Source organism: Mauremys mutica, chromosome 3 (genome assembly GCF_020497125.1).
Source record: "Mauremys mutica isolate MM-2020 ecotype Southern chromosome 3, ASM2049712v1, whole genome shotgun sequence".
NCBI classification, from domain to species: domain Eukaryota; kingdom Metazoa; phylum Chordata; order Testudines; family Geoemydidae; genus Mauremys; species Mauremys mutica.
The window spans coordinates 8,830,728-8,854,129 of NC_059074.1; the positions used below are offsets into that span (position 1 = coordinate 8,830,728).

General features: G+C 50.2%; 1 protein-coding gene across 2 annotated transcripts; it reads right to left on the bottom strand.

Moving 5' to 3' along the window:
- Positions 1 to 3,900: 3,900 nt before the first annotated feature.
- Positions 3,901 to 14,439, bottom strand: LOC123367132. Of its 2 annotated transcripts, none has more exons than XM_045011196.1 (5): positions 14,304 to 14,439; positions 8,694 to 8,742; positions 8,395 to 8,449; positions 7,532 to 7,621; positions 3,901 to 5,935 (listed from the first exon to the last, which is right to left on the bottom strand). In XM_045011196.1, exons 1-5 carry the CDS (start codon positions 14,340 to 14,342, stop codon positions 4,000 to 4,002), a joined length of 2,169 nt encoding a protein of 722 aa, XP_044867131.1. In that variant the 5' UTR covers positions 14,343 to 14,439; the 3' UTR covers positions 3,901 to 3,999. The 2 variants fall into 2 exon arrangements, with proteins under 2 accessions (XP_044867131.1, XP_044867130.1); XM_045011195.1 differs by lacking the exon at positions 14,304 to 14,439 and adding an exon at positions 12,025 to 12,161.
- Between the last annotated feature and the right edge of the window lie 8,963 nt (positions 14,440 to 23,402).

Genomic DNA, 23,402 nt, shown 5'->3' on the forward strand with positions numbered 1-23,402 from the left:
CTGATTGAGTGACCTCAGCTGGCTCCCACGGGCAGCACCGTCACAATGATACATCTGAGAGAAGGGAGCAGAAGGAGACTCCACCAATTGGAAGGCACGAGATGCACTGTCCTAGGGATGGGGGTTCCACAACCACCGCTCCCAAGAGAAGGAGAAGGGTGGTGGTGGTGGTTGGGGACTCCCTCCTCAGGAGGACTGAGTCATCTATCTGCCACCCCGACCGAGAAAACCGAGAGGTCTGCTGCTTGCCAGGGTCTAGGATTCACGATGTGACGGAGAGACTGCCGAGACTCATCAAGCCCTCAGACGCTACCCCTTCCTGCTTCTCCACTTGGGCACCAATGATACTGCCAAGAATGACCTTGAGCGGATCACTGCAGACTACGTGGCTCTAGGGAGAAGGATAAAGGAGTTTGAGGCGCAAGTGGTGTTCTCGTCTATCCTCCCTGTGCAGGGAAAAGGCCTGGGCAGGGATTGTCGAATTGTGGAAGTCAATGAATGGCTACGCAGGTGGTGTCGGAGAGAAGGCTTTGGATTCTTCGACCATGGGATGGTGTTCCAAGAAGGAGGAGTGCTAGGCAGAGACGGGCTCCACCTAACGAAGAGAGGGAAGAGCATCTTACAAGCAGGATGGCTACCCTAGTGAGGAGGGCTTTAAACTAGGTTCACCGGGGGAAGGAGACCAAAGCCCCGAGGTAAGTGGGGAAATGGGATACTGGGAGGAAGCCTGAGCAGGAGAGTGCAAGAGGAGAAGACTCCTGTCTCAGACTGAGAAAGCAGGACAATCAGTGAGTTATCTTAAGTGCCTATATGCAAATGCAAGAAGCATGGGAGAACTGGAAGTCCTGGCATAGTCAAGGAGCTATGATGTGATTGGAATAACAGAGACTTGGTGGGATAACTCACATGACTGGAGTACTGTCATGGATGGATATAAACTGTTCAGGAAGGACAGGCAGGGCAGAAAAGTTGGGGGAGTTGCATTGTATGTCAGAGAGCAGTATGACTGCTCAGAGCTCTGGTATGAAACTGCAGTAAAACCAGAGAGGCGAAGACCATGAAATGGTCGAGTTCAGGATCCTGACACAAGGAAGAAAGGAGAGCGGCAGAATACAGACTCTGGACTTCAGAAAAGCAGACTTTGACTCCCTCAGGGAGCTGATGGGCAGGATCCCCTGGGAAAATAACATGAGGGGGAAAGGAGTCCAGGAGAACTGGCTGTATTTTAAAGAATCCTTATTGAGGTTGCAGGAAAAAAAATCCCGATGTGTAGGAAGAATAGTAAATATGGCAGGCGACCAGCTTGGCTTAACAGTGAAATCCTTGCTGCTCTTAAAGGCAAAAAAAGAAGCTTATAAGAAGTGGAAAATTGGACAAATGGCCAGGGAGGAGTATAAAAATATTGCTCAGGCATGCAGGAGTGAAATCAGGAAGGCAAATCACACTTGGAGTTGCAGCTAGCGAGAGATGTTAAAAGTGACAAGAAGGGTTTCTTCAGGTATGTTAGCATCAAGAAGAAAGTCAAGGAAAGTGTGGTTCCCTTACTGAATGAGGGAGGGAACCTAGTGACAGAGGATGTGGAAAAAGCTAATGTACTCAATGATTTTTTTGCCTCTGTCTTCACGAACAAGGTCAGCTCCCTGACTGCTGCACTGGGCAGCACAGTATGGGGAGAAGGTGACCAGCCCTCTGTGGAGAAAGAAGTGGTTCGGGACTATTTAGAAAAGCTGGATGAGCACAAATCCATGGGGACGGATGCGTTGCATCCGAGGGTGCTAAAGGAGTTGGCGGATGTGATTGCAGAGCCATTGGCCATTCTCTTTGAAAACTCCATGGCAATCGGGGGAGGTCCCAGATGACTGGAAAAAGGCTACTGTAGTGCCCATCTTTAAAAAAGGGAAGGAGGAGGATCCGGGGAACTACAGGCCAGTCAGCCTCACCTCAGTCCCTGGAAAAATCATGGAGCAGGTCCTCAAGGAATCAATTCTGAAGCACTTAGAGGAGAGGAAAGTGATCAGGAACAGTCAGCATGGATTCACCAAGGGCAAGTCATGCCTGACTAACCTAATTGCCTTCTATGAGGAGATAACCGGCTCTGTGGATGAGGGGAAAGCTGTGGACGTGTTATTCCTTGACTTTAGCAAAGCTTTTGATACGGTCTCCCACAGTATTCTTGCCAGCAAGTTAAAGAAGTCTGAGCTGGATGAATGGACTATGAGCTGGATAGAAAGCTGGCTAGATCGTCGGGCTCAACGGGTAGTGATCAATGGCTCCATGTCTAGTTGGCAGCCGGTTTCAAGCGAAGTGCCCCAAGGGTCGGTCCTGGGGCCGGTTTTTTTCAATACCTTCATTAATGATCTGGAGGATGGTGTGGACTGCACCCTCAGCAAGTTTGCAGATGACAGTAAACTGGGAGGAGTGGTAGATACACTGGAGGATAGGGATAGGACACAGAGGGACCTAGACAAATTAGAGGACTGGGCCAAAAGAAACCTGATGAGGTTCAACAAGGACAAGTGCAGAGTCCTGCACTTAGGATGGAAGAATCCCATGCACTGTTACAGACTAGGGACCAAGTGGCTAGGCAGCAGTTCTGCAGAAAAGGATCTAGGGGTTACAGTGGACGAGAAGTTGGATATGAGTCAACAGTGTGCCCTTGTTGCCAAGAAGACTAACGGCATTTTGGGCTTTATAAGTAGGGTCTTTCCAGCCCTCCTTTCTTTTAGACCCCCTGAGGATATAGCAGCCACCAGTATTCTGAACAAAGCATCATATTTTCCCCAAATCTTCATCAGTTTTCTGAATGAAGCATCATACTTTTCCCAAACACAAGACTATGGGGAAGCTGTGACGAGCTTATGGTGTTGGGAGAATGGTTTGTCAGTCCTTGGTTTTTTATTCACAACCCCTAGAGCGCGTGCTCCGGGTTTGTGAATATGGGCATTTTCGCACACACAGTTTTCTCAGGGCTTGGTGTGGTGGTGGCCGCTGAGGAACTGGAGTTGTGTTTGTGTGGTTGGTTCTCAAAGGCTTTGATAAAGGCATCATCGAGCTGTTGAGAGATTTTCAGAAAAGAAACAGTGTAAGCCCCCCACTGCTTGTTTTTAGATTTACGCAACCCCGTGGTTCCTAACCCATTACACCTCATCATCAACCGTCACTTCTTAATCATTCATTTACCTGAGTGATGTATTTTCCATTCACCTTGTCCTCCGGCGACTCCCCCGAGCTGCGTTCGCCTTCCTCCTCTAGAGGAGCGGACAATGAGAGGTGGTCACGCTCATTGGGGTGCCTCACGAGGGTTTGGGTTTCGGGTTCCAGCGTATCCATCAACAGCTGAGTCAAAGGGCCCTCGTCGCAACTCTCGCTGATGTAGCGCTTTTCCCACACAAGTCCAAAGGCCTCGGGGCTAAAACAAAGTCTGACGTTCTCATGGGGGTGGTGAAGGAGTCCATGTCTCCATGATCTCCAGAGCACGCGTTCTGGGTAAAAGAGGGCCTCTTCTGCCTCGGTGCTGGAACTTAGGGGTGATGGTACTGCACTCTGACTGCAGAGGGCACTGGGAGGAGTTCTTAGAGGGGTCACAGGACCCGCTCCTGGGGGTGTCACCCCGCCCTGGAACCCCCCGATTGGTCAAACCTGCTCTCAGGGCTGTCCTATGCAGCCAAAACTCATCACGATTGGTAGAGGGCAGTGGGAGGAGTTCTTAGAGCTGTCACACGAACCACTTCTGGACGGGTCACCCCGGCCTGGAACACTCCCCGATTGGTTAAATCTCCTCTCGGGGCGGGTCTATGGGGGTGATGCCCATCCTGATTGGTAAAGGGCAGTGGGAGGAGTTCTTAGAGGGGTCACATGACACACTTTGCTTTCGGTCATGTGTCCGCCATGGGTGGGACTTCCAGTGACAGGTGGTTGGGGCTTAAGGGGTCAAGGAGCGGGTTTTGAGGGGTCAAGGGGAGGGGTTAGTGTTTTATTGATGGTAGGGCCCTTATACTACTACCAGACACCCTTGGAGGCCCTTGCCTTCCCAAGGGGTGGCTTTGTAAATTTAGCATCAGGTGTTCTTGAATCAGAGTCCTTGGACATTTGGGACTTCAGTTTGTTCTGAAGCTTATTGCAGGTTTTCTTGAGGCACATTAACATCCGTTTGAGAATTGTAACTTTGCTTCTTGAAGGGGATGATGTCCTAGCTCTAGAGGCCTTTGGTGACTTTGGGGGAGAACCGTCAGGACTCCCAGTTGTTTTCTCCCCAGCTTGCGAAAGCCCTGTTGTACTTGTAGCAATGGACACCATCTTTGGTTGCTTACTGGGAGCCGTTTTCCCCATTCCATCCTGCGTCTTTCTCCTGTCTGCTGGAAGGAGCCACACCACTGGCATCTTTTTGTGGTTGGATGATGCTGAAGAGTCTCCTGGAGTCCATCGCTGTGGGATTCCATGGGATCTTCCGGGCAAGTCAGCACCTGCAGAGCCAGCTGGTCTCTTCCGTCGAAGCTTACTGCACTTCTTGCAGACACTAATTGGCAGCTGATCCCTGAAGAGCTTCGAATTCACAGTTCCATCGAGCCCATGTGGTTCCATGTCGTCTCGAAGACCATGCAGCTCAGCAGATGTCTCCTCCTGAGTTTTCTTACCCTTCATCTTTCCTGGATATGTCTTACGGCACTGCTGGCAGACTGAGACCTGGCCCGCCAAGGGGCGGGAGCTGCTCAACATTTCCATCAGGTGCTTCAGCTGCAGGTTGTGTGCAGCCTGCCCAGCAATGAGAGAGTCAAGGGTGGATCTTGTTAGCTGCTCAGAGCCTGGGGCCTCTGGGGCAACCTGGTGGCTTTGGGTCCTGGGATGATCTGCCCTGCCCTCACCTGCCTGTGCCCCTGGCCCCAGACAAGAGCCTTCTCCCAAGAGAACCTTCCTCTCCATGTGCAGCTCCAGCTTCTCTTCAGTCCCTTTGGTGCCGCTCACACTGGTAAGGGGCTTTCTCAACTCGCTCCTATAGAGGTGGAGTGTGGCTGTGAGCGTCTTCTCTGCTATTGCCGTCTCTCTCACGAGGGGAGCATCTCTGTGCGACTCTCTCACCATCTTTGGGAACGCCTCCATTTGGATCTCTGAGCATTTCTGAGCAATGTGTTCCTGCAGCTTGACCACCACCGTGGGCACAAGCCTGGCCAGGATGGCATCAGGGGATGCCAGGATCCTGTGGGCCTTTTGAGGCAGGGGTCCAGAGGGGCAGACACATGGCTCCTGGATCGCCTGTGCACGCTGAGGGCTGGTGTTGGATCTGAGGGGCTCCGGGACCTTTGCTGGAAATCCACACTTGGGCCGATCTGTGTCTAATATCAATTGCTGCTTGGTGTCCCGCTCACCCAGCAATGGCTCCCCCGGGATGGGGGTTTGTGGAGCTGGAGGCAGAAGAGCTGTGTGGGGTTTCTGGGGGGTGAGGGGTAAGCCCTGCTCATGCTGGAGTCTCTTTGTAGAGTCCAGTTCCTCCAGGACTTCACAGCTTAGGAAAGGGACCCTGCTCATGTTGAACTTCACCCTGGGGTCTCTGTCCGGTGGGCGCAGAGCAGGGACGTTAGGGATCATCTTGGCCAGTGACTCTGTGTATGGGGTAGGAGCCCCCAGTTGACTCTGCAGATGCTTCTGGCGGATATTGAAGTCTAAGCCACGGACTGACGTCTGGTCCAGACCCATGGTCTGCTCTCGCCGGTCTCGTCTGCTGTGGGCAGGAGGCCTGGTGAGAGGCTGGGCTTGGATGGGATGAGCGGATCCTTCCCAGCCCCCGACAGGCATGATCTCCCCCGTGTGGCAGAGGGGCTCTGATTGAATCATGGCGGCTTCTCTCAGGGGAAAGGAGCTGGGACTCCAGAGGGCAGAGGTGGTGGATTCCCTAGAGGAGTAGGAGAACTGGCTCGTGGCAGATGTCGACACACTCGGCCTGTGGGAGAGAGCAGACAGGGACAGATGGGACATGGCTCTGCTGAGCAAAGGCAGGGCTTGGGCACAGTAGTGCAATGGGGCAGTGCCTAGGCATGCATTGCACACCACACCCCGACACAAGGACATCAGCTGGGTAACAAAGGACTGAGAGGGGGAGCTGGCACTCATTTTATCTAGAACGATAACCCCTTCGTCACACGCACATGTGCAGCACCTAGCACGATGGGGCCTTGAGCATGATCAGGGATCTACTGCTATTTGAATAGAAAGATTAGCTAACAACAATTGGTTTGGGGGAGGAAGATGTGAGCATGTGGGTGTAACCCTTGCCAGAGGATGTTGTGAAGGCCAAGACTATAAACTATAAAAGGAATTAGATAAATTCATCTATGGCTATTAGCTAAGGTGGGCAGGGATGGTGTCCCTAGTCTCTGTTTGTCTGAAGCTGGGAATGGGCGACAGGGGACGGATCATTTGATGATTCCCTGTTCTGGCCATTCCCTCTGCTGCACTGGCATTGGCCAGTTTTGGAAGACAGGATACTGGGCTAGATGAACCTTTGTCTGACCCAGTCTGGCTGTTCTTATGTTCTAACCCACTGGAAAACTGTCCTTTTCTAATGGCTGATACCCTAGAGGCTAACAACTTACTATTGCTCCCAGTTAATGGAGTTTCTCCGGTGGTGGAGGTCTGTGCTATGGTCCTGAAAGTCCAGGCTGATGACTCGTGTTTAGGGTGTACCACGTGGTGTCCCACTCACTGCTTGTCTGGTGCCTACTCTGGGGATGGGATTAGCTCTCGGTGTCAATGCCCCTTCCAATTGTCGCATGTGGTCACTGTCACTCCCACAATGACCCAGACAGTTTTCCTGTTCACTGCCCCGCCGGTCCATGCCATGCCCTCGGGGGCTGGTAGGGAAACCTGGGCCCACACTTCATACTGGGCTCCAGGCCAGGGACCCTCAACCCAGCAGTTCTGGGCTTTCCTCTCCCAGCCTGGACTGCTTCCTACTACTCCTGGTTCCCCTCCTTGCTCTGGGTGCACCAGCTCCAAACACTCCCCCATCTTTCCAGGGAGGGGCTGCCCTTTCCCAGCTGCAGCCCCTGTCTCTTGCCAGCTTCCTGGCTTTATAGGCCCCATCTGTTCCTGCCAGCTGAGCCTGCTTGGAATCAATTCCCTGCTCCCTGGCTCTTCCTGCAGGTGCACCCTGTGGAGTTCATGGGCCTGCCTGGCCACCTGAGCCCCTTCCAGTGCTGTGGGGGGTGGACACCCCCTCGCAGGGTGTCATTGGATTGCTTTGTCTTTCAAACACAGCACGGGCAGGTTCTAGACAGTCGCCTGCTGGCAGATATTGCCCTACAGAAGGATTTGATCCTACTCACAACCCCAACTTGTAGTCTCTGCATTTAATTTCTGATCATCCCTCACCTCACTTTCACTGGTATCTCACCTTGGAAGCTAAAGCCTCTTAGGGGCTTTTTCCCTGTTATTTTAGGATCCTGGAGTGTCTGGTTTTCCCTGCTCCCTCCTCTCTACATTCACTCTCCCCTCCCACCCAGACCCCAGTCTGGTGCCCCCTGGTCAGTTGCCTTACGGTATCAGGTGTCTGGCCACGTACTGTAGATTCCTCTCAACCAGCCTGAGGCGCTGAGCCAAGCGGAGCTTCTTCGGGTGCACAGAGCAGCTGTGGAACAGAGAGAGCAGATAGCTGAGTGCAGGCCCTGCCCTCAGGCCCTCTTTTACCCAGAGGGGAGGCACCGAAAGGCTCCCTGTCCCATTCTCCACTGAGGCAGCCTCCTCCCCTGCAACACCCAGGCCTTGGATGTTCTGGTTTGGGGTTAGCTGGATTGTTAGGTGAGCCCTGTCTAGTGCTGAGGAGGTGAGTGTGTATCCTACTGGCAGCGTGTGTGTCATGTCCCGCCCACGGAAGCTAATCAACATATAGGATAACAGCCTACTATAGCTGCCAACTAATACAGCTACCTCTTCAGCTCTAAGGGGTGTTTTATGCTGCAGAGCTGAAGGTCCAGGGTTCAAATCCTGCTGGGGGACTGGAGAAGGGGCCGTTACACAAGTGCTGCTGGATCCCTTTCACCCTTCTCACTGTACCAGAAAGGCCCAGCCTTCCTCCTGATCTGTCCACCTCACCTGCACGGGGCTGCTCTAGAAAAACATTTTCTCCCCCTCTTGGGAGGGGAGGATGGTCCAGTCCAGTCGACACAATCTACCCCCCACCACCACTGCCCCAGGTTAAATGAACTGTATGATGCGTGGGGGTGGATTAAAGATGGCAACTTCTGCTGGGTGGGAATGAATTGCAGGAGTCTAAAGGAGAAGAGTTCCTTGCGTGGTACATAGGTCGGGGCAGGGGAGGGATTACTCGGGTGGGGATGAATTGCATGACACTAAAGGAGAGGACTGACCCACTGCAGATTGATGGAGGGGGGCATTGCTTACCATGTCTCTTGGGATGCACCAGCCTCCTCCAGCTCTTCCTCACAGCACCCAAAAGCTGCCAGAAGTGAGACATAAAGGAGCCATTGAGCTGCTTGGGCACTCGTTGCTTCCTAGCACCCTAGAGCCCCAGATTTCAGGGGCAGCCTGTGAACGGAGCCCCAGCCAGTGCCTCTGCACGACTCTGGGCACGACTGAGCCTTCGCAGGAAGAGGGGGGCAGGTGGGGGAATAGACCCTATTTCTCTGCTTTGCATGGGGCCTGAGTCTGCCACCGCAGCTGTGGGGTCAGGGGCTGCTTACCTTTTGGTTTCTGCTTTTTCTTTCGGTGTTTCCTCTTCCTCCGAAGAGCCTGCCACACACAGAGAAAACAGCAGGGTTAGAAGAGAACTCCTCAATAAACCTGAGAGAACAATGAGCCAGAGGTGATTGCCATGTGGGGCCAGGGGGAAGTTTTTCTTTGTGGAAGAGTATTGCACTATGAGGCCTCCTGGGTAGGCATTGTGCTTTCCTGTGATGCAGACAATGTAGGGCACACAGCACAACCCATAACAGGGGTCACTGGAACAATCCAGTGGTTGGAGAAACAGGGATTGCTGGTACCCGGAGCCTGCAGAGTTTATAAGCATTGAAGGAGAGAGCCTGCAAAGTTCTCTCTCCTGCAGAGATGACAAAACTCTGCAGGTTTTAGGATTGCAGGGTATGCAACTAACCCCAGATACCATGCACGGAATTCAGACCTTGGGGGAGAAATCCGACCTCTAGACAACAGTGTTTCCTAGATACATATTTAGGGAATGCATGCTATCGGGGTTTTATCTGTATGCATTTGGGATGGCCATGCTACTCCTGAGTGGTGAAACCATGAATGGGTTATTCAAATGCACCCAAACAAGTGCTGATATAACCCCAATATCATCCTTAAACGGCAGCTCTTTTACACCAAACAAACAACAACAACAGTTTGGCATGAGTTCAGCCCACTTGCCTGGGAGCTGCAAAGTTTCTTCAAGGTAAACCGCACTGCTTGCAGCTTAACTAGCCAGGTATTCCTTTCACAGGCTAGATCTTTCTCGCCTGGGCTCAGCCCCTGTCCCCCTCCCCCACAGTTTAGTTCCTTTATTTCTCCAGGTGTTTTCAGCAGTCTTCCTTTTGGGGCAGCGAGGTGGTGGAGAAGAGCCTAGATTAACTCCCTTCCATGCCTTAAATAGGGTTTGGCTATGACAGGAATCCTTTGGCTCCCAGTTTGACCCCTCACTCCCTCCTAGTGGAAAAATACCGCCAGTCCCAAACGATGTCCATCTGAGGGAACTGAGATAGTTTAGTCCGCAGAAGAGAAGAATTGGGGGGGGGGGGATTTGATAGCCGCTTTCAACTACCTGAAAGGGGGTTCCAAAGAGGATGGATCTAGACTGTTCTCAGTGGTGGCAGATGACAGAACAAGGAGCAATGGTCTCAAGTTGAATGGGGGAGGTTTAGGTTGGATATTAGGAAAAAACTTTTTCACTAGGAGGGTGGTGAAGCACTGGAATGGGTTACCTAGGGAGGTGGTGGAATCTCCTTCCTTAGAGGTTTTTAAGGGCAGGCTTGACAAAGCCCTGGCTGGGATGATTTAGTTGGGAATTGGTCCTGCTTTGAGCAGGGGGTTGGACTAGATACCTCCTGAGGTCCCTTCCAACCCTGGCCTTCTATGATTCTATGAGGTGACATGATCACATGACGCTGCAGTGTCAAAGCAGCATCCCAGGAAACTTCTCAGGAAGGAGGAAGATTAGTATCTTCCAAGTCCTATTGTCCTTCCTAATGGCCCATCCAGGCTGATTGCCCACTGTTTGGGGGCATTCCCCCGGTGCAAGCACTTTTGTAATTGATACAGAGCCCATATTCCTTGCTTCAGATACAGAAATGATACATCCATACAGACAGGATAATCCCATTCAGTAAATCAAAACCTTTCCAATGATATCTCACATAACCCATCTTGAATAAAACATACCTTAGTTATGCCATATTCATAGAACAATATTTCTATGAAGTGTATGGAGCATAATGTCACAGGGGTGAAGAAGCATGTGGACAAGGGCGATCCAGTGGATATAGTGTACCTGAACTTTCAGAAAGCCTTTAACAAGTTCCCTCATCAAAGGTTCTTAAGCAAAGTAAGTTGTCATGGGATAAGAGGGAAGGTCTTCACATGGACCAGTAACTGGTTTAAAGATAGGAAACCAAAGGTAGGAATAAATGGTGAGTTTATGAAGAGAGATAAATAGCAAGGTCCCCCAAGGATCTGTACTGGGACCAGAGTTGTTCAACATATGCATAAATGATCTAGAAAAGGGGGGAAACAGTGAAATGGCCAGATTTGCAGATGATACAAAACTAAAGATCGTGAAATCCAAAGCTGAATAGGCCCTCCTTGTTCCCAGATGTATAACTCTGTGTTGGGCTGTGTGAAAATGCATTTTGTTTGAATGGGCCCCATTTGCCAAACCAACTCTCCGGAACTCTCTGTATGACTGCCCTGTCCTCATCGTTATTTACCATTCTGCCAATCTTTGTGTCATCAGTACATTTTTATCAGCAGCAATTTTGTATTTACTTCCAAGTCATTGAAAAAAATGTTGAATAGCCTCAGACCTAGTACTGATCCCTGCAGAGCCCCATTAGAAAAACCCACATTCGAGGAGCCCTTTGACAATTACTTTTTAAGATCTGTCAGTTAGCCATTAGCCTGTTCTCAATCCCTTTAACCTGTGCTCCATTGATATTGTATAGTGCTGATTTTTAATCCAAATGTCCTGCGGTACTTGTATGCATAAACAGGGGAATCTCAAGTTGGAGGAGAGAGGTTATTTTACCTCTGTATTTGGCACTGGTGCAACCAGTGCTGGAATCCTGTGTCCAGTTCTGGTGTCTAACATTCAGGAAGGATGTTGATAAATTGCAGAGGGTTCAGAGAAGAGCCATAAGAATGATTAAAGGATTAGAAAACATGCCTTGTAGTGATAGACTTTAGGAGCTCAGTCAATGTCGCTTAAAGAGGTTAAGGGTGGTTTGAGGAAAAGTCTATAAATACCTACCCGGGGAAGAAACAATTACAAATGGGCTCTTCAATCTAGCAGAGAAAGGTCTAACATGTCCAATGGCTGGAAGTTGAAACTAGACAAATTCAGACTGGAAAGAAGGCGTCCATTTTTAACAGTGAGAGGAATTAACCATTGGAACAATTGACCAAGATCATGGTGGATTGATTCTCCATCACTGGCAATTTTTTAAATCAAGATTGGACATTTTAATAAAAGGTATGCAGTAGGCATTATTGTGTGGAAGTTCTTTGGCCTGCGTTAGACAGGAGGGTCAGATTAGAAGATTCCAATGGGCCAATCTTGCCTTGGAATCTATGAAAAACAACACCTTACACAAGTCTAAGTTTGTCACATCTATGTTTGACCTGGCCCATTTTCCATAAAACGTTGTTAACCTGCTTTAAATATATTCCCGTCCTTTAATTCTTTATTGATTAATTCCCATATCAGTTTGATCCGAGCCTGCTGATTGAAAAATACTTATGTTTGGTTCCTGCATTCAGCTGGCATCAATCCAGCTTTTCTATCTCTCTAGGAGTCTCACTTACCTCAGATCTGGCGAGCCTCAGCACAGCATAAAAGACTACAAAGAGCAGATAGAGGAGGAGTGAACTCATTTCCCCGGGCTCAGGCACTAAGACACTCTCAACACAGGCACTCTCAAAGCAGCAACAAGTACCCAGGCTACACCTGAGGGCAGGTTGCTGCTCTGACATCAGGCAGGCGCTGATGTCATCTCTAGGTCACAATGGGGTTGGCCTCCTGCAATCTCCCTCTAGTCTGTGAGGTGTCAATGCTGTACTTAGATCAGGAGATGGGATGGGGCAACTGCCCAAGTGGGCTGAGCTCAGAATAAGGCAGGAGAGAGGGCATCAGGTTTCCCAGGAAAACCCTGGGTCTTTTCCGAGCTCTATGACTCTCAAGCCCTTAGGCAAGGGACATTTTTTCCCTACTTGTGGGAACTCCTAAAACCCTTGTGACTGAGGCAGAATCTCCCAGCCTGAAGTGAGAAGCAGCCCTGAAGTGATTCTCTAGTGCTACCAGTGCAGAAAAACGTTCATGGTATCACCAGCCCAAGCATTCCAACACCATGAGCTGGGCCCCACCAAAATCATGAGATTGGCTTCAAAATAATGAGATCTTCAAAAAACATTCATCTGGGGACCTCTTCATTTGCCTTCTGGTATCTGAGCCGCTAGGGTGCACTCAATTCATGTTCTCCAGCGTCTCTTTGCAACCACGAGGGCTTAAAATTGGTTAACAAATAAAATAAAATAAAATAAAATAAAGAGCAGAGATTCTCAGATAAATCACTTGACTCCAGCAGTGGGCGCTTTAAGAAAAGCACCCTATATCATAAGATAATAAAGAGCCCTAACTCCTATCTAACATGTTCAATCAGTAGATCTCAAAGCACGTTACAAAGGAGGTCTGTAGCATTAGCCCCCTTTTCGAGTTAGGAAATTGAGGCACAGAGAAGAGCAGTGACTTGCCTAAGGTCACCCAGGAAGACAATAGCAGAGCCAGGACTAGCACTTAAGTCTCCTGAGTTCCATCTATTGCTCTATCCACTAGGCCACAATGCATTTGAAGTAAGGGGTCATAGTCAATACATTCCTGTAGCGGTTATTTTGGGCTCTTCCAATACCATTGTTATTGAAGTTACACATGTTAACCTGCTCAGACTAAACAAAAAAAAATCCTTCTGTTGATAAGATGACAATCTGTGGGTTAACTAAGACGCCTCATAAATTGAAACATGCTCTTATCATTACAGCAATACAGCACATACCAGTCCAAGAAAAACAACAGTATCTAACATACAGATTTCTTCAGTACTGAAAGGTACACGGGCCACTAATCCTATGCATTGAAAGCATGCGCTGCTTATTTGGCATTTATGTCCTCACGCCCTCCTTAGCTGACCAAGCAGCAAGCACTCTGTTCTTTGAATAGGCTGGGATCCTTCTCCTGGCAGTTATCTGCTTGCTGCAGATAGCCAAAGCAGGCCTGCGAACATCAACCCTCGGGGAAGAGATCTTCAGCGCCCTTCCAATATGGCTGTCTCTCTCTAGGGCTGGCTGAACTGGCGGAACTGGAGGTTCAAATCAAGTCTCTGGAGTACATCCACAGCAGGGATCGGTCATCAGTGCTATGTTTAGATGGAGTTGAGGCATCAGCCTTTTATAATCTCTTGCCAAAAGATTAGGCACATTGTTCATTTTTACAGTTCTTGGTAATAGCAGCACATTAGATACAAAAATTACCATTAGCAATAACAACAAATTCATTGCAAGTGTCCATTTACAATCATTTTTGCTATGCCACACCTTTGGCTCAATACCATTGGGGTTTGAGGAACCCCAACTGACCAAACCCAAAGATCTTTCCTGGATTCCCCCTTTCTTCCCACACCTCTTGCCTGCCCTCTCCCTGGCTGGCTGGGAGGCCAGGGACCCGGAGAGCTTGTGGCTTTGGGCGGGAGCTGGGAGGGTTTGTTCAGCTTCCCCCAGCGGAGGGAAATAACTGGCCAGAGCCGGCTTAGTGCCAGGGGTGCCAGGAACCCTGGGACCACGAGGGAGAGCCCTGGCATTTCGAGCACTAGCCGGTGGTCGGAGCCGTAAGGAACAACCAATGAATGGAGCCACGAGCTCTGTCTGTGGCCCTGTCTCTCTCTGTGGATGTGCCCCGTCAGCTCAATAGGGCCTGGTCAGAACAGGGGCCCTCGGGCCCTCCCACCCTCCCTTCCATGGGGCTGTGTCCAGGCAAGCTCTGCTGAGAGCGCAGGACGGCTTGGGGCTGGGGGGGTTGGGGAGGGTCCTCCTACCATCCTGCTTCTCCAGGAGAAGCTGTGCTGCGTCGCCATGGCCACCCAGATGAACAGGACCAGAAGGACGCAGGTGTATATCACCCAGGAGCTGTCCCAGCAGGCACAGAACCAGCTCTGCAGGATCCCCACTCCAGCGTCAAACATGCTGGGAAGGACAGTCTGGACGCACACTGGGGGTGGAGATGCTACACTCCCTGCTGCTGCTGCGGCTGGATCTCTCCAGAGGGGCTGTTTGGTCCAGTGACGCATCATAAAGGGCCAGGACCAGGCAGGTCCTGACATCACAAAAGGACTGCAGGCATCAGAGGTGGGCAAGACCCTGGCTCCCTGCAGTCCCTCCCCAGCACCCCATGAAGGTACTTAGAGACTGTGACTGAGTCACCCCGTATCCTTCTCTTCATTAAGCAAAAGAGATTGAGCTCCTGAGTCTCTCACTAGGCGGCAGGGTTTCTAACCTTTGAATCAGTCTTGAGGCTTTTTTCTGACTTCTCTTTCATTGATAACATCCTTCTGGAAGGGCATTCACCAGCATAAGCCCTTGGAGAATGGCATTAAATTGGAGTAACACCACAGTGAATCAGGCAGGCGCTGTGAGGCTCTGGATGGGACTGGTCCCCAGACCGGGTGTCTGTCTGTCAACATCCACCAGATGTTGGCACCCTCTTTTTTTAAACTTGGGAGTGGAATTGGCCCTCCACCCTTGGAGATGCCCTACTGAGCATATGTGACCCAAAGCACCCTCTAGTCACACCCTCCATGTGATGGTAATAATCTTTGTACAAAATATGCCTTGAGAGGTACCATTTGAAAACTAACAACTCTCTGGTCAATAAGATCATGATGCAACATTACATAGAGAGTTATGAGTTCCCCCTGTAGGACATTACTTGTGAAAACCCGACAGCCCCTCCTAGGCAACTGCTGTTAAAGAGGTGTGTCCTAAACAAAGGAATGGGGGGTTCTATAAGCAGCAAACAGGGTCATCAAGACAGCAGGGGAAGAAGATGGTAGTGAACAGAGCAATTTACAGTTCAGCAAACACAAGTAGTGGGGTGGGGGGGAAGAAGAGCACATGTAATGTTGACAGACCCAGGCTGTTGGCAGGGAGGATCAAACCTGGGATCTCTGGGGCTTAGTGCCTGATCCTCTACTGCATGAGCTAAAAGCCAACTGTCTCTTAGGGTACGTCTACACTACGGGATTATTCCGAATTTACATAAACCGGTTTAGTAAAACAGATTGTATAAAATCGATTGCGCGCGGCCACACTAAACACATTAAATCGGTGGTGTGCGTCCACGGTCCGAGGCTAGCGTCGATTTCGGGAGCGTTGCACTGTGGGTAGCTATCCCATAGCTATCCCATAGTTCCCGCAGCCTCCCCCGCCCCTTGGCATTTCCGGGTTGAGATCCCAGTGCTTGATGGGGCATTAATCATTGTCGCGGCTGGTTCTGGGTACAGCCTCACCCCTCCCTCCCTGAAAGCAGCAGACAACCGTTTCGCGCCTTTTTTGCTTGGTGAACTGTGCAGACGCCATAGCACAGCAAGCATGGTCCCTGCTCAGCTCAATACCGCAATCGTGGATGTTTTAAACACCTCGCGCACTCTCGTGCAGTATATGCTGAACCAGGACCTTCAAACCGAGGCGAGGAGGCGGCGGATACGGCAGCACGGTGATGACAGTGATGAGGACGTAGACACAGAATTCTCTCAAACCGCGGGCCCCTGCGCTTTGGAGATCCTGATGGTAATGGGGCAGATTCTATCCATTGAACGCCGATTTTGGGCCCGGGAAACAAGCACTGACTGGTGGGACCGCATTGTGTTGCAGGTGTGGGACGATTCCCAGTGGCTGCGAAACTTTCGCATGCGTAAGGGCACTTTCATGGAACTTTGTGACTTGCTTGCCCCTGCCCTGAAACGCCATAATACCAAGATGAGAGCAGCCCTCACAGTAGAGAAGCAAGTGGCGATAACTCTGTGGAAGCTTGCAACGCCAGACAGCTACCGGTCAGTTGGGAATCAATTTGGAGTTGGAAAATCTACTGTGGGGGCTGCTGTGATGCAAGTAGCCAAAGCAATCACTAAGCTGCTGCTACGAAAGGTTGTGACTCTGGGAAACGTGCAGGCCATAGTGGATGGCTTTGCTGCAATGGGATTCCCTAACTGTGGTGGGGCGATAGATGGAACCCATATCCCTATCTTGGCACCGCAGCGCCAGGGCACCCAGTACGTAAACCGGAAGGGGTACTTTTCAATGGTGCTGCAAGCACTGGTGGATCACAAGGGACGTTTCACCAACATCCACGTGGGATGGCCAGGGAGGGTTCATGACGCTCGCGTATTCAGAAGCACTACTCTGTTTAAACGGCTGCAGCAAGGGAATTACTTCCCAGACCAGAAAATAACAGTTGGGGATGTTGAAATGCCTGTCGTTATCCTGGGGGACCCAGCCTACCCCTTGATGCCATAGCTCATGAAGCCATACACAGGCAGCCTGGACAGTGGTCAGGATCTGTTCAATTACAGGCTGAGCAAGTGCAGAATGGTGGTGGAATGTGCATTTGGCCGTTTAAAGGCGCGCTGGCGGACATTACTGACTCGCTCAGACCTCAGCCAAACCAATGTCCCCTATGTTATTGCTGCTTGCTGTATTCTCCACAATCTCTGTGAGAGTAAGGGGAAGACCTTTATGGCGGGGTGGGAGGCTGAGGCAAATCACCTGGCCGCTGATTACGCGCAGCCAGACACCAGGGAGATTAGAAGAGCACACCAGGAAGCGGTGCGCATCAGAGAAGCTTTGAAAACGAGCTTCATCAATGGCCAGGGTACAGTGTGACTGCTGTGTTTGTTGATGAACACCCAACCCCCTTGATTGACTCAGTCCCTGTAAGCAACTCCCCCACCCCCTTCGAGTACAGCTTACTTATGCAAATAAAGTCACTCTCATTTAAAAAGCATGAATTCTTTATTAATTCATTATAAAAAGAGGGAGAGAAGTAAGGGTGTGGTTTGGGTGGAGGATAGGAAGGATGGAGAAGGCCATTAAAAAAATTTCACATTAACGACAGCCATCTGGTTGGGCTGTCCACGGGGGTGGAGTGGGCGGGTGCACGGAGCCTCCCCCCACGCGTTCTTACACGTCTGGGTGAGGAGGATATGGAACATGGTGAGGGTTGAGGGTGGTTACACAGGGGCTGCAGCGGTACTCTGTGATCCTGCTGCCGTTCCTGAAGCTCCACCAGACGCCGGAGCATGTCAGTTTGATCACGCAGCAGCCCCAGAGTTGCATCCCGCCACCGCTGATCTTCCTGCCGCCACCTCTCATCTTGGTTGTCCCTCCTGTCCTCACGTTCACTGGCCTCTTTCCTGTAATTTGATACCACGTCCTTCCACTCATTCAGATGAGCTCTTTCATTGCGTGTAACTTCCATAATATCCGAGAACATCTCATCTCGCGTCTTCTTTTTCCTGCGCCTTATCTGTGCTAGCCTTTGGGATGGAGAAGGGACGCTTGAAATATTTGCAGCTGCATGAGAGGGAGAGAAATATTTAAAAAGATACATTTTACAGAACAATGGTTATACTCTTTCACAGTGCACAGAACTATTCACCTTACATAGCCCATGTGATTTCCCTACAAGGTCGCATTTTTCATCTTAATATTGAGTGCCTGCAGCTCTGTAGTTACAGATCTCACAGACACAGGTCCAGGCATCAGAATTCAGCTTGCATGCGGCCATGGTAAGCCACTGTCTTTCGGCTTCTGCAGTGATTTACCCCTCCCCCCAATGCATGGCTAATACTATGCTATCTCCCTGCTAATCAACACCCTTCCCAACCCCCCCGACCCACTGCGTGGCTGGTAGCTTGGGGAAGCCCCGCTGGCCAAACACAAAAAAGATCATCGGCATTTCATTCCTCCCCTCCCCCCGCTTGGCTACGTGGAGGAAAGGATTTTTTTTAAGCTGCTGCAGTCCACGAACCCAGTAGGAAAATGGCCATCCACCTTACTTAAATTCCTGATTTTTAACCAGGTTATCCTGAACGATATCACTTTGCTAAGGATAACACAGCGAGATAAAGAGCGGATGCTTCTTGAATGCCAGCAATCACCGGGACCATACGCTGCTATGCTTTGCCACGCAATGATACCGGACTACTTGCTACATGCATGGCGTGGTAAAGTGTCCTACCATGGTTGGCGGAACAAGGCTGCCTTGCCCAGAAACCTTCTGCAAAGGCTTCTGGAGTACCTACAGGAGCACTTCATCGAGATGTCCCTGGAGGATTTCCTCTCAATCCCCGGACATGTTAACAAACTTTTCTAAGTAACTATACTGTCTGCGAATGCATCCCAAGTCCTCAGGGCAAATCAATCATTAAAAAACGCTTGCTTAAAAAACAATGTTTGCTATTTACAAAGGTACACTCACCAGAGCTCCCTTCCATGGCGTCATTGTCTGGGATACTTGCTTGGGAGGGCTGGGAGGAGGGTAATTCCGTCAGGGTGATAAAAAGCTCCTGGCTGCTGGGGCTCACGGAGTGCTGTGTGCTCTCTGCTCGCTCGGTCTTCCTCCTCTTCTTCATCTTCATCTTCCCCGTCTGCATAATCCTCAGCCATGGCAGAGATTACAACCCCCACCTCGGAATCCACGATCAGGGGTGGGGTACTTGTGGCGCAGCCCCCTAAAATTGCATGCAGCTCAGCATAGAAGCGGCATGTTTTTCGACCTGCCCCGGACCTTCCGTTTGCTTCTTTGGTTTTCTGGTAGGCTTGTCTGAGCTCCTTAACTTTCACTCTGCACTGCACTGAGTCCCTGCTGTGGCCTTTATCTGTCATAGCCTTAGAAATTCTTTCAAATACTTTTTCATTTCGTCTTTTGGAACGCAGTTCTGTTAGCACTGAATCCTCTCCCCATATAGCGATCAGATCCAGTACCTCCCGTGCAGTCCATGCTGGGGCTCTTTTTCAATTCTCAGGAGACTGCAAACCAGCTGTTCCAGTTATGGCTGATCGCTCTGCTGGAGAAGCACGGTGCGGCCCGCCTAGAACATCCCCGCTAGACCGCAGAGCCCAGCGAAGCAGCAACATCCCATCTAGAACCCACAGTGCAGGCCTTCTAGCACACACGCAACTGGGCGCCACTGCATCTAAACTAGAACCCGCCGTGCAGGCCTTCCAGAACATCCCCGCTAGCACACAAGCTGCTGGGGTGGCAAGCATCTAAACTAGAACCCACCGTGCAGGCTTTCTAGAACATCATAGCTAGAACACAGAGCAGCTGGGCTACAGCATCTAATCTAGAACTGGTAGGGTGGATTTTCTAGAACAAAGACCCAGCTGGGCTAGAACATGTAATATAGAATCCCTAGCAGCACCCTTCTAGAATTGGGGGTCACAACCCTCAGGGGTTGCAAGGTTATTACAGGGGGGCTGTGAGCTTTCAGCCCCTATGCAAGGCGGAGCTGACAGCCTGAGCCCTTCCAGACTAGCTCCACCTCCAATGAAAGGTTGCCAAAATAGAAGTTTGCCCAGGGCACTGTTTTCCCCCAAGGCCCACTCTGGGCCTGAAACAACATTAAAGGTCTTGATTATTCAGTAGCTGAGGAGCTGCATTAAATTGCAGACTAATCAGAATACTGAGGTTGGCCAAAAAAACCCAAATTTATAATTTAACAGTCAGGCAGGGACAGGGCGGAGGGCTATAGTCACCCCAAAGTTTACCTTAACCACCCCTCTCAGCGCAAAGGCAGGGCCACCTCTGGTTTTTTTGCTGCCCCAAGCGAAGAAAAACAAAAACAAAAAAAACCTGCAGGGCGGCTGGAGCCAGGGTGCAGGGGCAGTCCCTGCGCTGCAGATGTCAGACGTGCCCTGGATGGAGAGGGGGGCGGCCAGGGCTTCAGTGGGGCCCTCACTACACGGCCCCAACCGCTACGCCACCTGCCGGGAGGGCTCCGTGCTGCTCCGGTCGGCGGGCAGGGAAGGACACGGGCTGCCCTGCCAGGCTTCCTACAGACCTGGCATGGGCTGGGACAGACAGAGCGCGTGGGGTGCCCCCCTCCTCCGCGCCACCGCCCCCTACAGGGCGGCCGGAGCAGCAAACAAAACAAAAAGCGGCCGTGCCGCCCTAGGATTGGGCGGAATGCCGCCCCGTAGAATCTGCCGCCCCAAGCACGAGCTTGCTCGGCTGGTGCCTGGATCCGGCCCGGCGCAAAGGTCAAATGTTATGCAGAGGGAAGGATGGCATGGTATGGTGTTGCCACCCTTACTTCTTCAGTTCTGTGCTGCTGCTGGGGGCAATACCTTCAGAGCTGGGCTCCTGGCCAGTGGCTGCAATTCTCCAGCTGCCCAGCTCTGAAGGCAGAGCCTGCTGTCGGCAGCAGCACAGAAGTAAGGGTGCCAATGGGGCACTAAGTCTGCTGTGAAAAATGATATTTGTACATTTGTTAATATCACATTGCCCCTAGTGCCTCCCTTACTTCTCAGCTGCTGCTGGCCACTGCCTTCAGAGCTGGGAGGCTGTGAAAAGTGATATTAACAAACATACAAATACCACTTTTCACAGCCTTCCCGCTAGCTAGCAAGTCTGCTGAGAAAGGTGATATTAACCAACATACTAATACTGCAGCAGCAGCACAGAAGTAAGGTTTGCAGTGGAGAGCTAAGGCTGCTGTGAAAAGTGACATTGACTGAGTTTCCCCCCCCCCACACACACACACCCAGATAGCAAATGTGAAAAATCGGGGGGGAGGGGGGGAAATAGAAGCCTATATGAGAAAACGACCCAAAAATCAGGACATCTGGTCATCCTAACACACACACACAGAGCAGTATTAAACAGTAGCTATTTTAAAAATTAACTTTTCTGCTTATAATAATTCAATAAAAATGTGGTTTAGGCTTAATTTTAAAATGGTGAGAGAGGGTAAATCCATTTTCAACAATGGGGTTATATATTTAGCATTTAAAATAGTGTTAAATATAAACAATGTGTTTTTAATTCAGAAGGGGGGGTCCTCCTCAGAGGCTTGCTGTGTGAAAGGGGTCGCCAACACAAAAAAATTGAGAACCTCTGGTCTAGAACATTTTAACAAAAACAGAGAGAGTAGCTGAACTACAGCATCTCAGTAGATTTTCTCCAGCCTCTAGACCCCAACCTGTCATAACACTCTCTTTGGCAGGGAGCCTGCTGCCCCACAAGTTCGATAACATTGGGGATCACATACAGGCTCTGCATCACCCACTGTGGTCAGAGGAAGCCTCTTTGGTTTGGACTCCCTGCCCTTCTTTGTTGTCTGTCACTGCTGCACCACTTGCTCCGTCTGATTTCCAGGGAAAGCCCATCTCTCACCCCACAAAGAGGCTGGTGGTTCTGATTGTGTCTGAAGCAGCACATGGATTTGTTATAACTGACTTCAGTGGGTGCAGGATTAGGCCCAGGGCAGGTTTACAGTTACACAACAGATGCAGAGATGCTGGAGATGAAAAAGACATACTAGGTGCCATCTAATGCCTGGTGGTCAGTGCAGAGATGTTCTTTACAGTCGATTTGCCAGTGTTTTATCCAAGTGCATTCTGACTAACTCATGCAATGAGGTTTCCACCACAATGGGTTACCTAGGAAGGTGGTGGAGGTTTTTAAGGCCCAGCTTCACAGACTGGGATGATTTAGTTGGTATTGATCCTGCTTTGAGCAGGGGATTCGACTAGATACCTCCTGAGGTCTCTTCCCACCCTGATATTCTATGATTTCACTTGGGAAAATATTGCACAATCTAGATCTCACCATTCATACCTATTAGTTCCTGATATTCAGTTTAAAATGTCCATGTTTTAAATTCTTTCCAGTCTGTCTACTTCTTATTATTCTTGTTATTTATTGTAACACCTACGAAGCTCAACTGCAATTCGGGCTTTGTGTGCTAGCAGCTATACAATAAGAAAGAGAGGAATTGTTTAACATAGTAAAAGAGGTTTGTCTCTATTTTATCTTCATCTGTAGCTGATGAAAGCTTATGCGCAAATAAATTTTGTTAGTCTCTAAGGTGCTGTCTCGGAGTCCCCGGGCGATGCTCTGGAACTGCTCCCCATAAAGCCAATCAGGACTTTGGGAAGCCTCCTCTCCCATGGAGCAGACTGTTTTCAGGGCAAGAAGCTCACACGGCTTTACCTCCTGGGTCTCTCCTTGGAGCATTCAGCATATGCCCCTCCGTGTGCTTCCCACAGCGAGTCCGCTCAGGCAGGGTCCTGGGGAAGCCAGAGGGTCCTACACCCCCACTTCGCAGTCAGACGTGACTCTCAGCCAGCCAGTAAAACAGAAGTTTATTTAGATGACAGGAACACAGTCCAAAACAGGTCTTGCCGATACAGACAACAGGAGCTCCTTTAGTTAGGTCCATCTGGGGCCCCTAGGGAGGCCACAGCCCCGTTGGGAAGCCCAAGCCCTGCAACCTTCCGAGGTCAATACTCCCCACTCAGCATTCACATAACGCATCAAGAACATTCCCACTTCATCACAGGTGCCACAAGTACTCCTGTTATTTTTGCGGATACAGACTCACACGGCTGCTACTCTGAAATCTCTATCTTAGGTATCTACAGCCTTCAGATTCTTGCATGCAGTCATATTGCTGCTTTCAGCTCCTCAGTGGTCCAAGAGCTAATCTATCCATATATACAGCTTTTAATTTTTCTTCATAAATCAGTCATGACTGAGTTCACCATCGAAGACCTCCACATTTTAAAGTTAATATACACTTTTATCTATTTACCAGACTGGGTGTTTAATAATATTAACTCAGCACTAGGTGGCAGCAAAGTATTTAAATTGGCAAGAGCAGCTCAAATCTTGATTCCTCCATAAATATATTAACTAGTTGAAGAGAAGGGGTAACAGCTGGAAACCTGGTGTAAAGGGGCAGGATATTGGGGGGAGAGAGGGGCAAAGGATGCCTGGAAATTAGGACAGAGGAAGAGATAAAAGTAGCAGAAGTATCTATGAAGGTAGGTGTGGTAAGGCAAGTGGTTCTTGGGGAGCCATCCTAGTACCCCTGGCTGTTCGTGTTTGGAGAAAGTATTTGTTGTTGGATGGA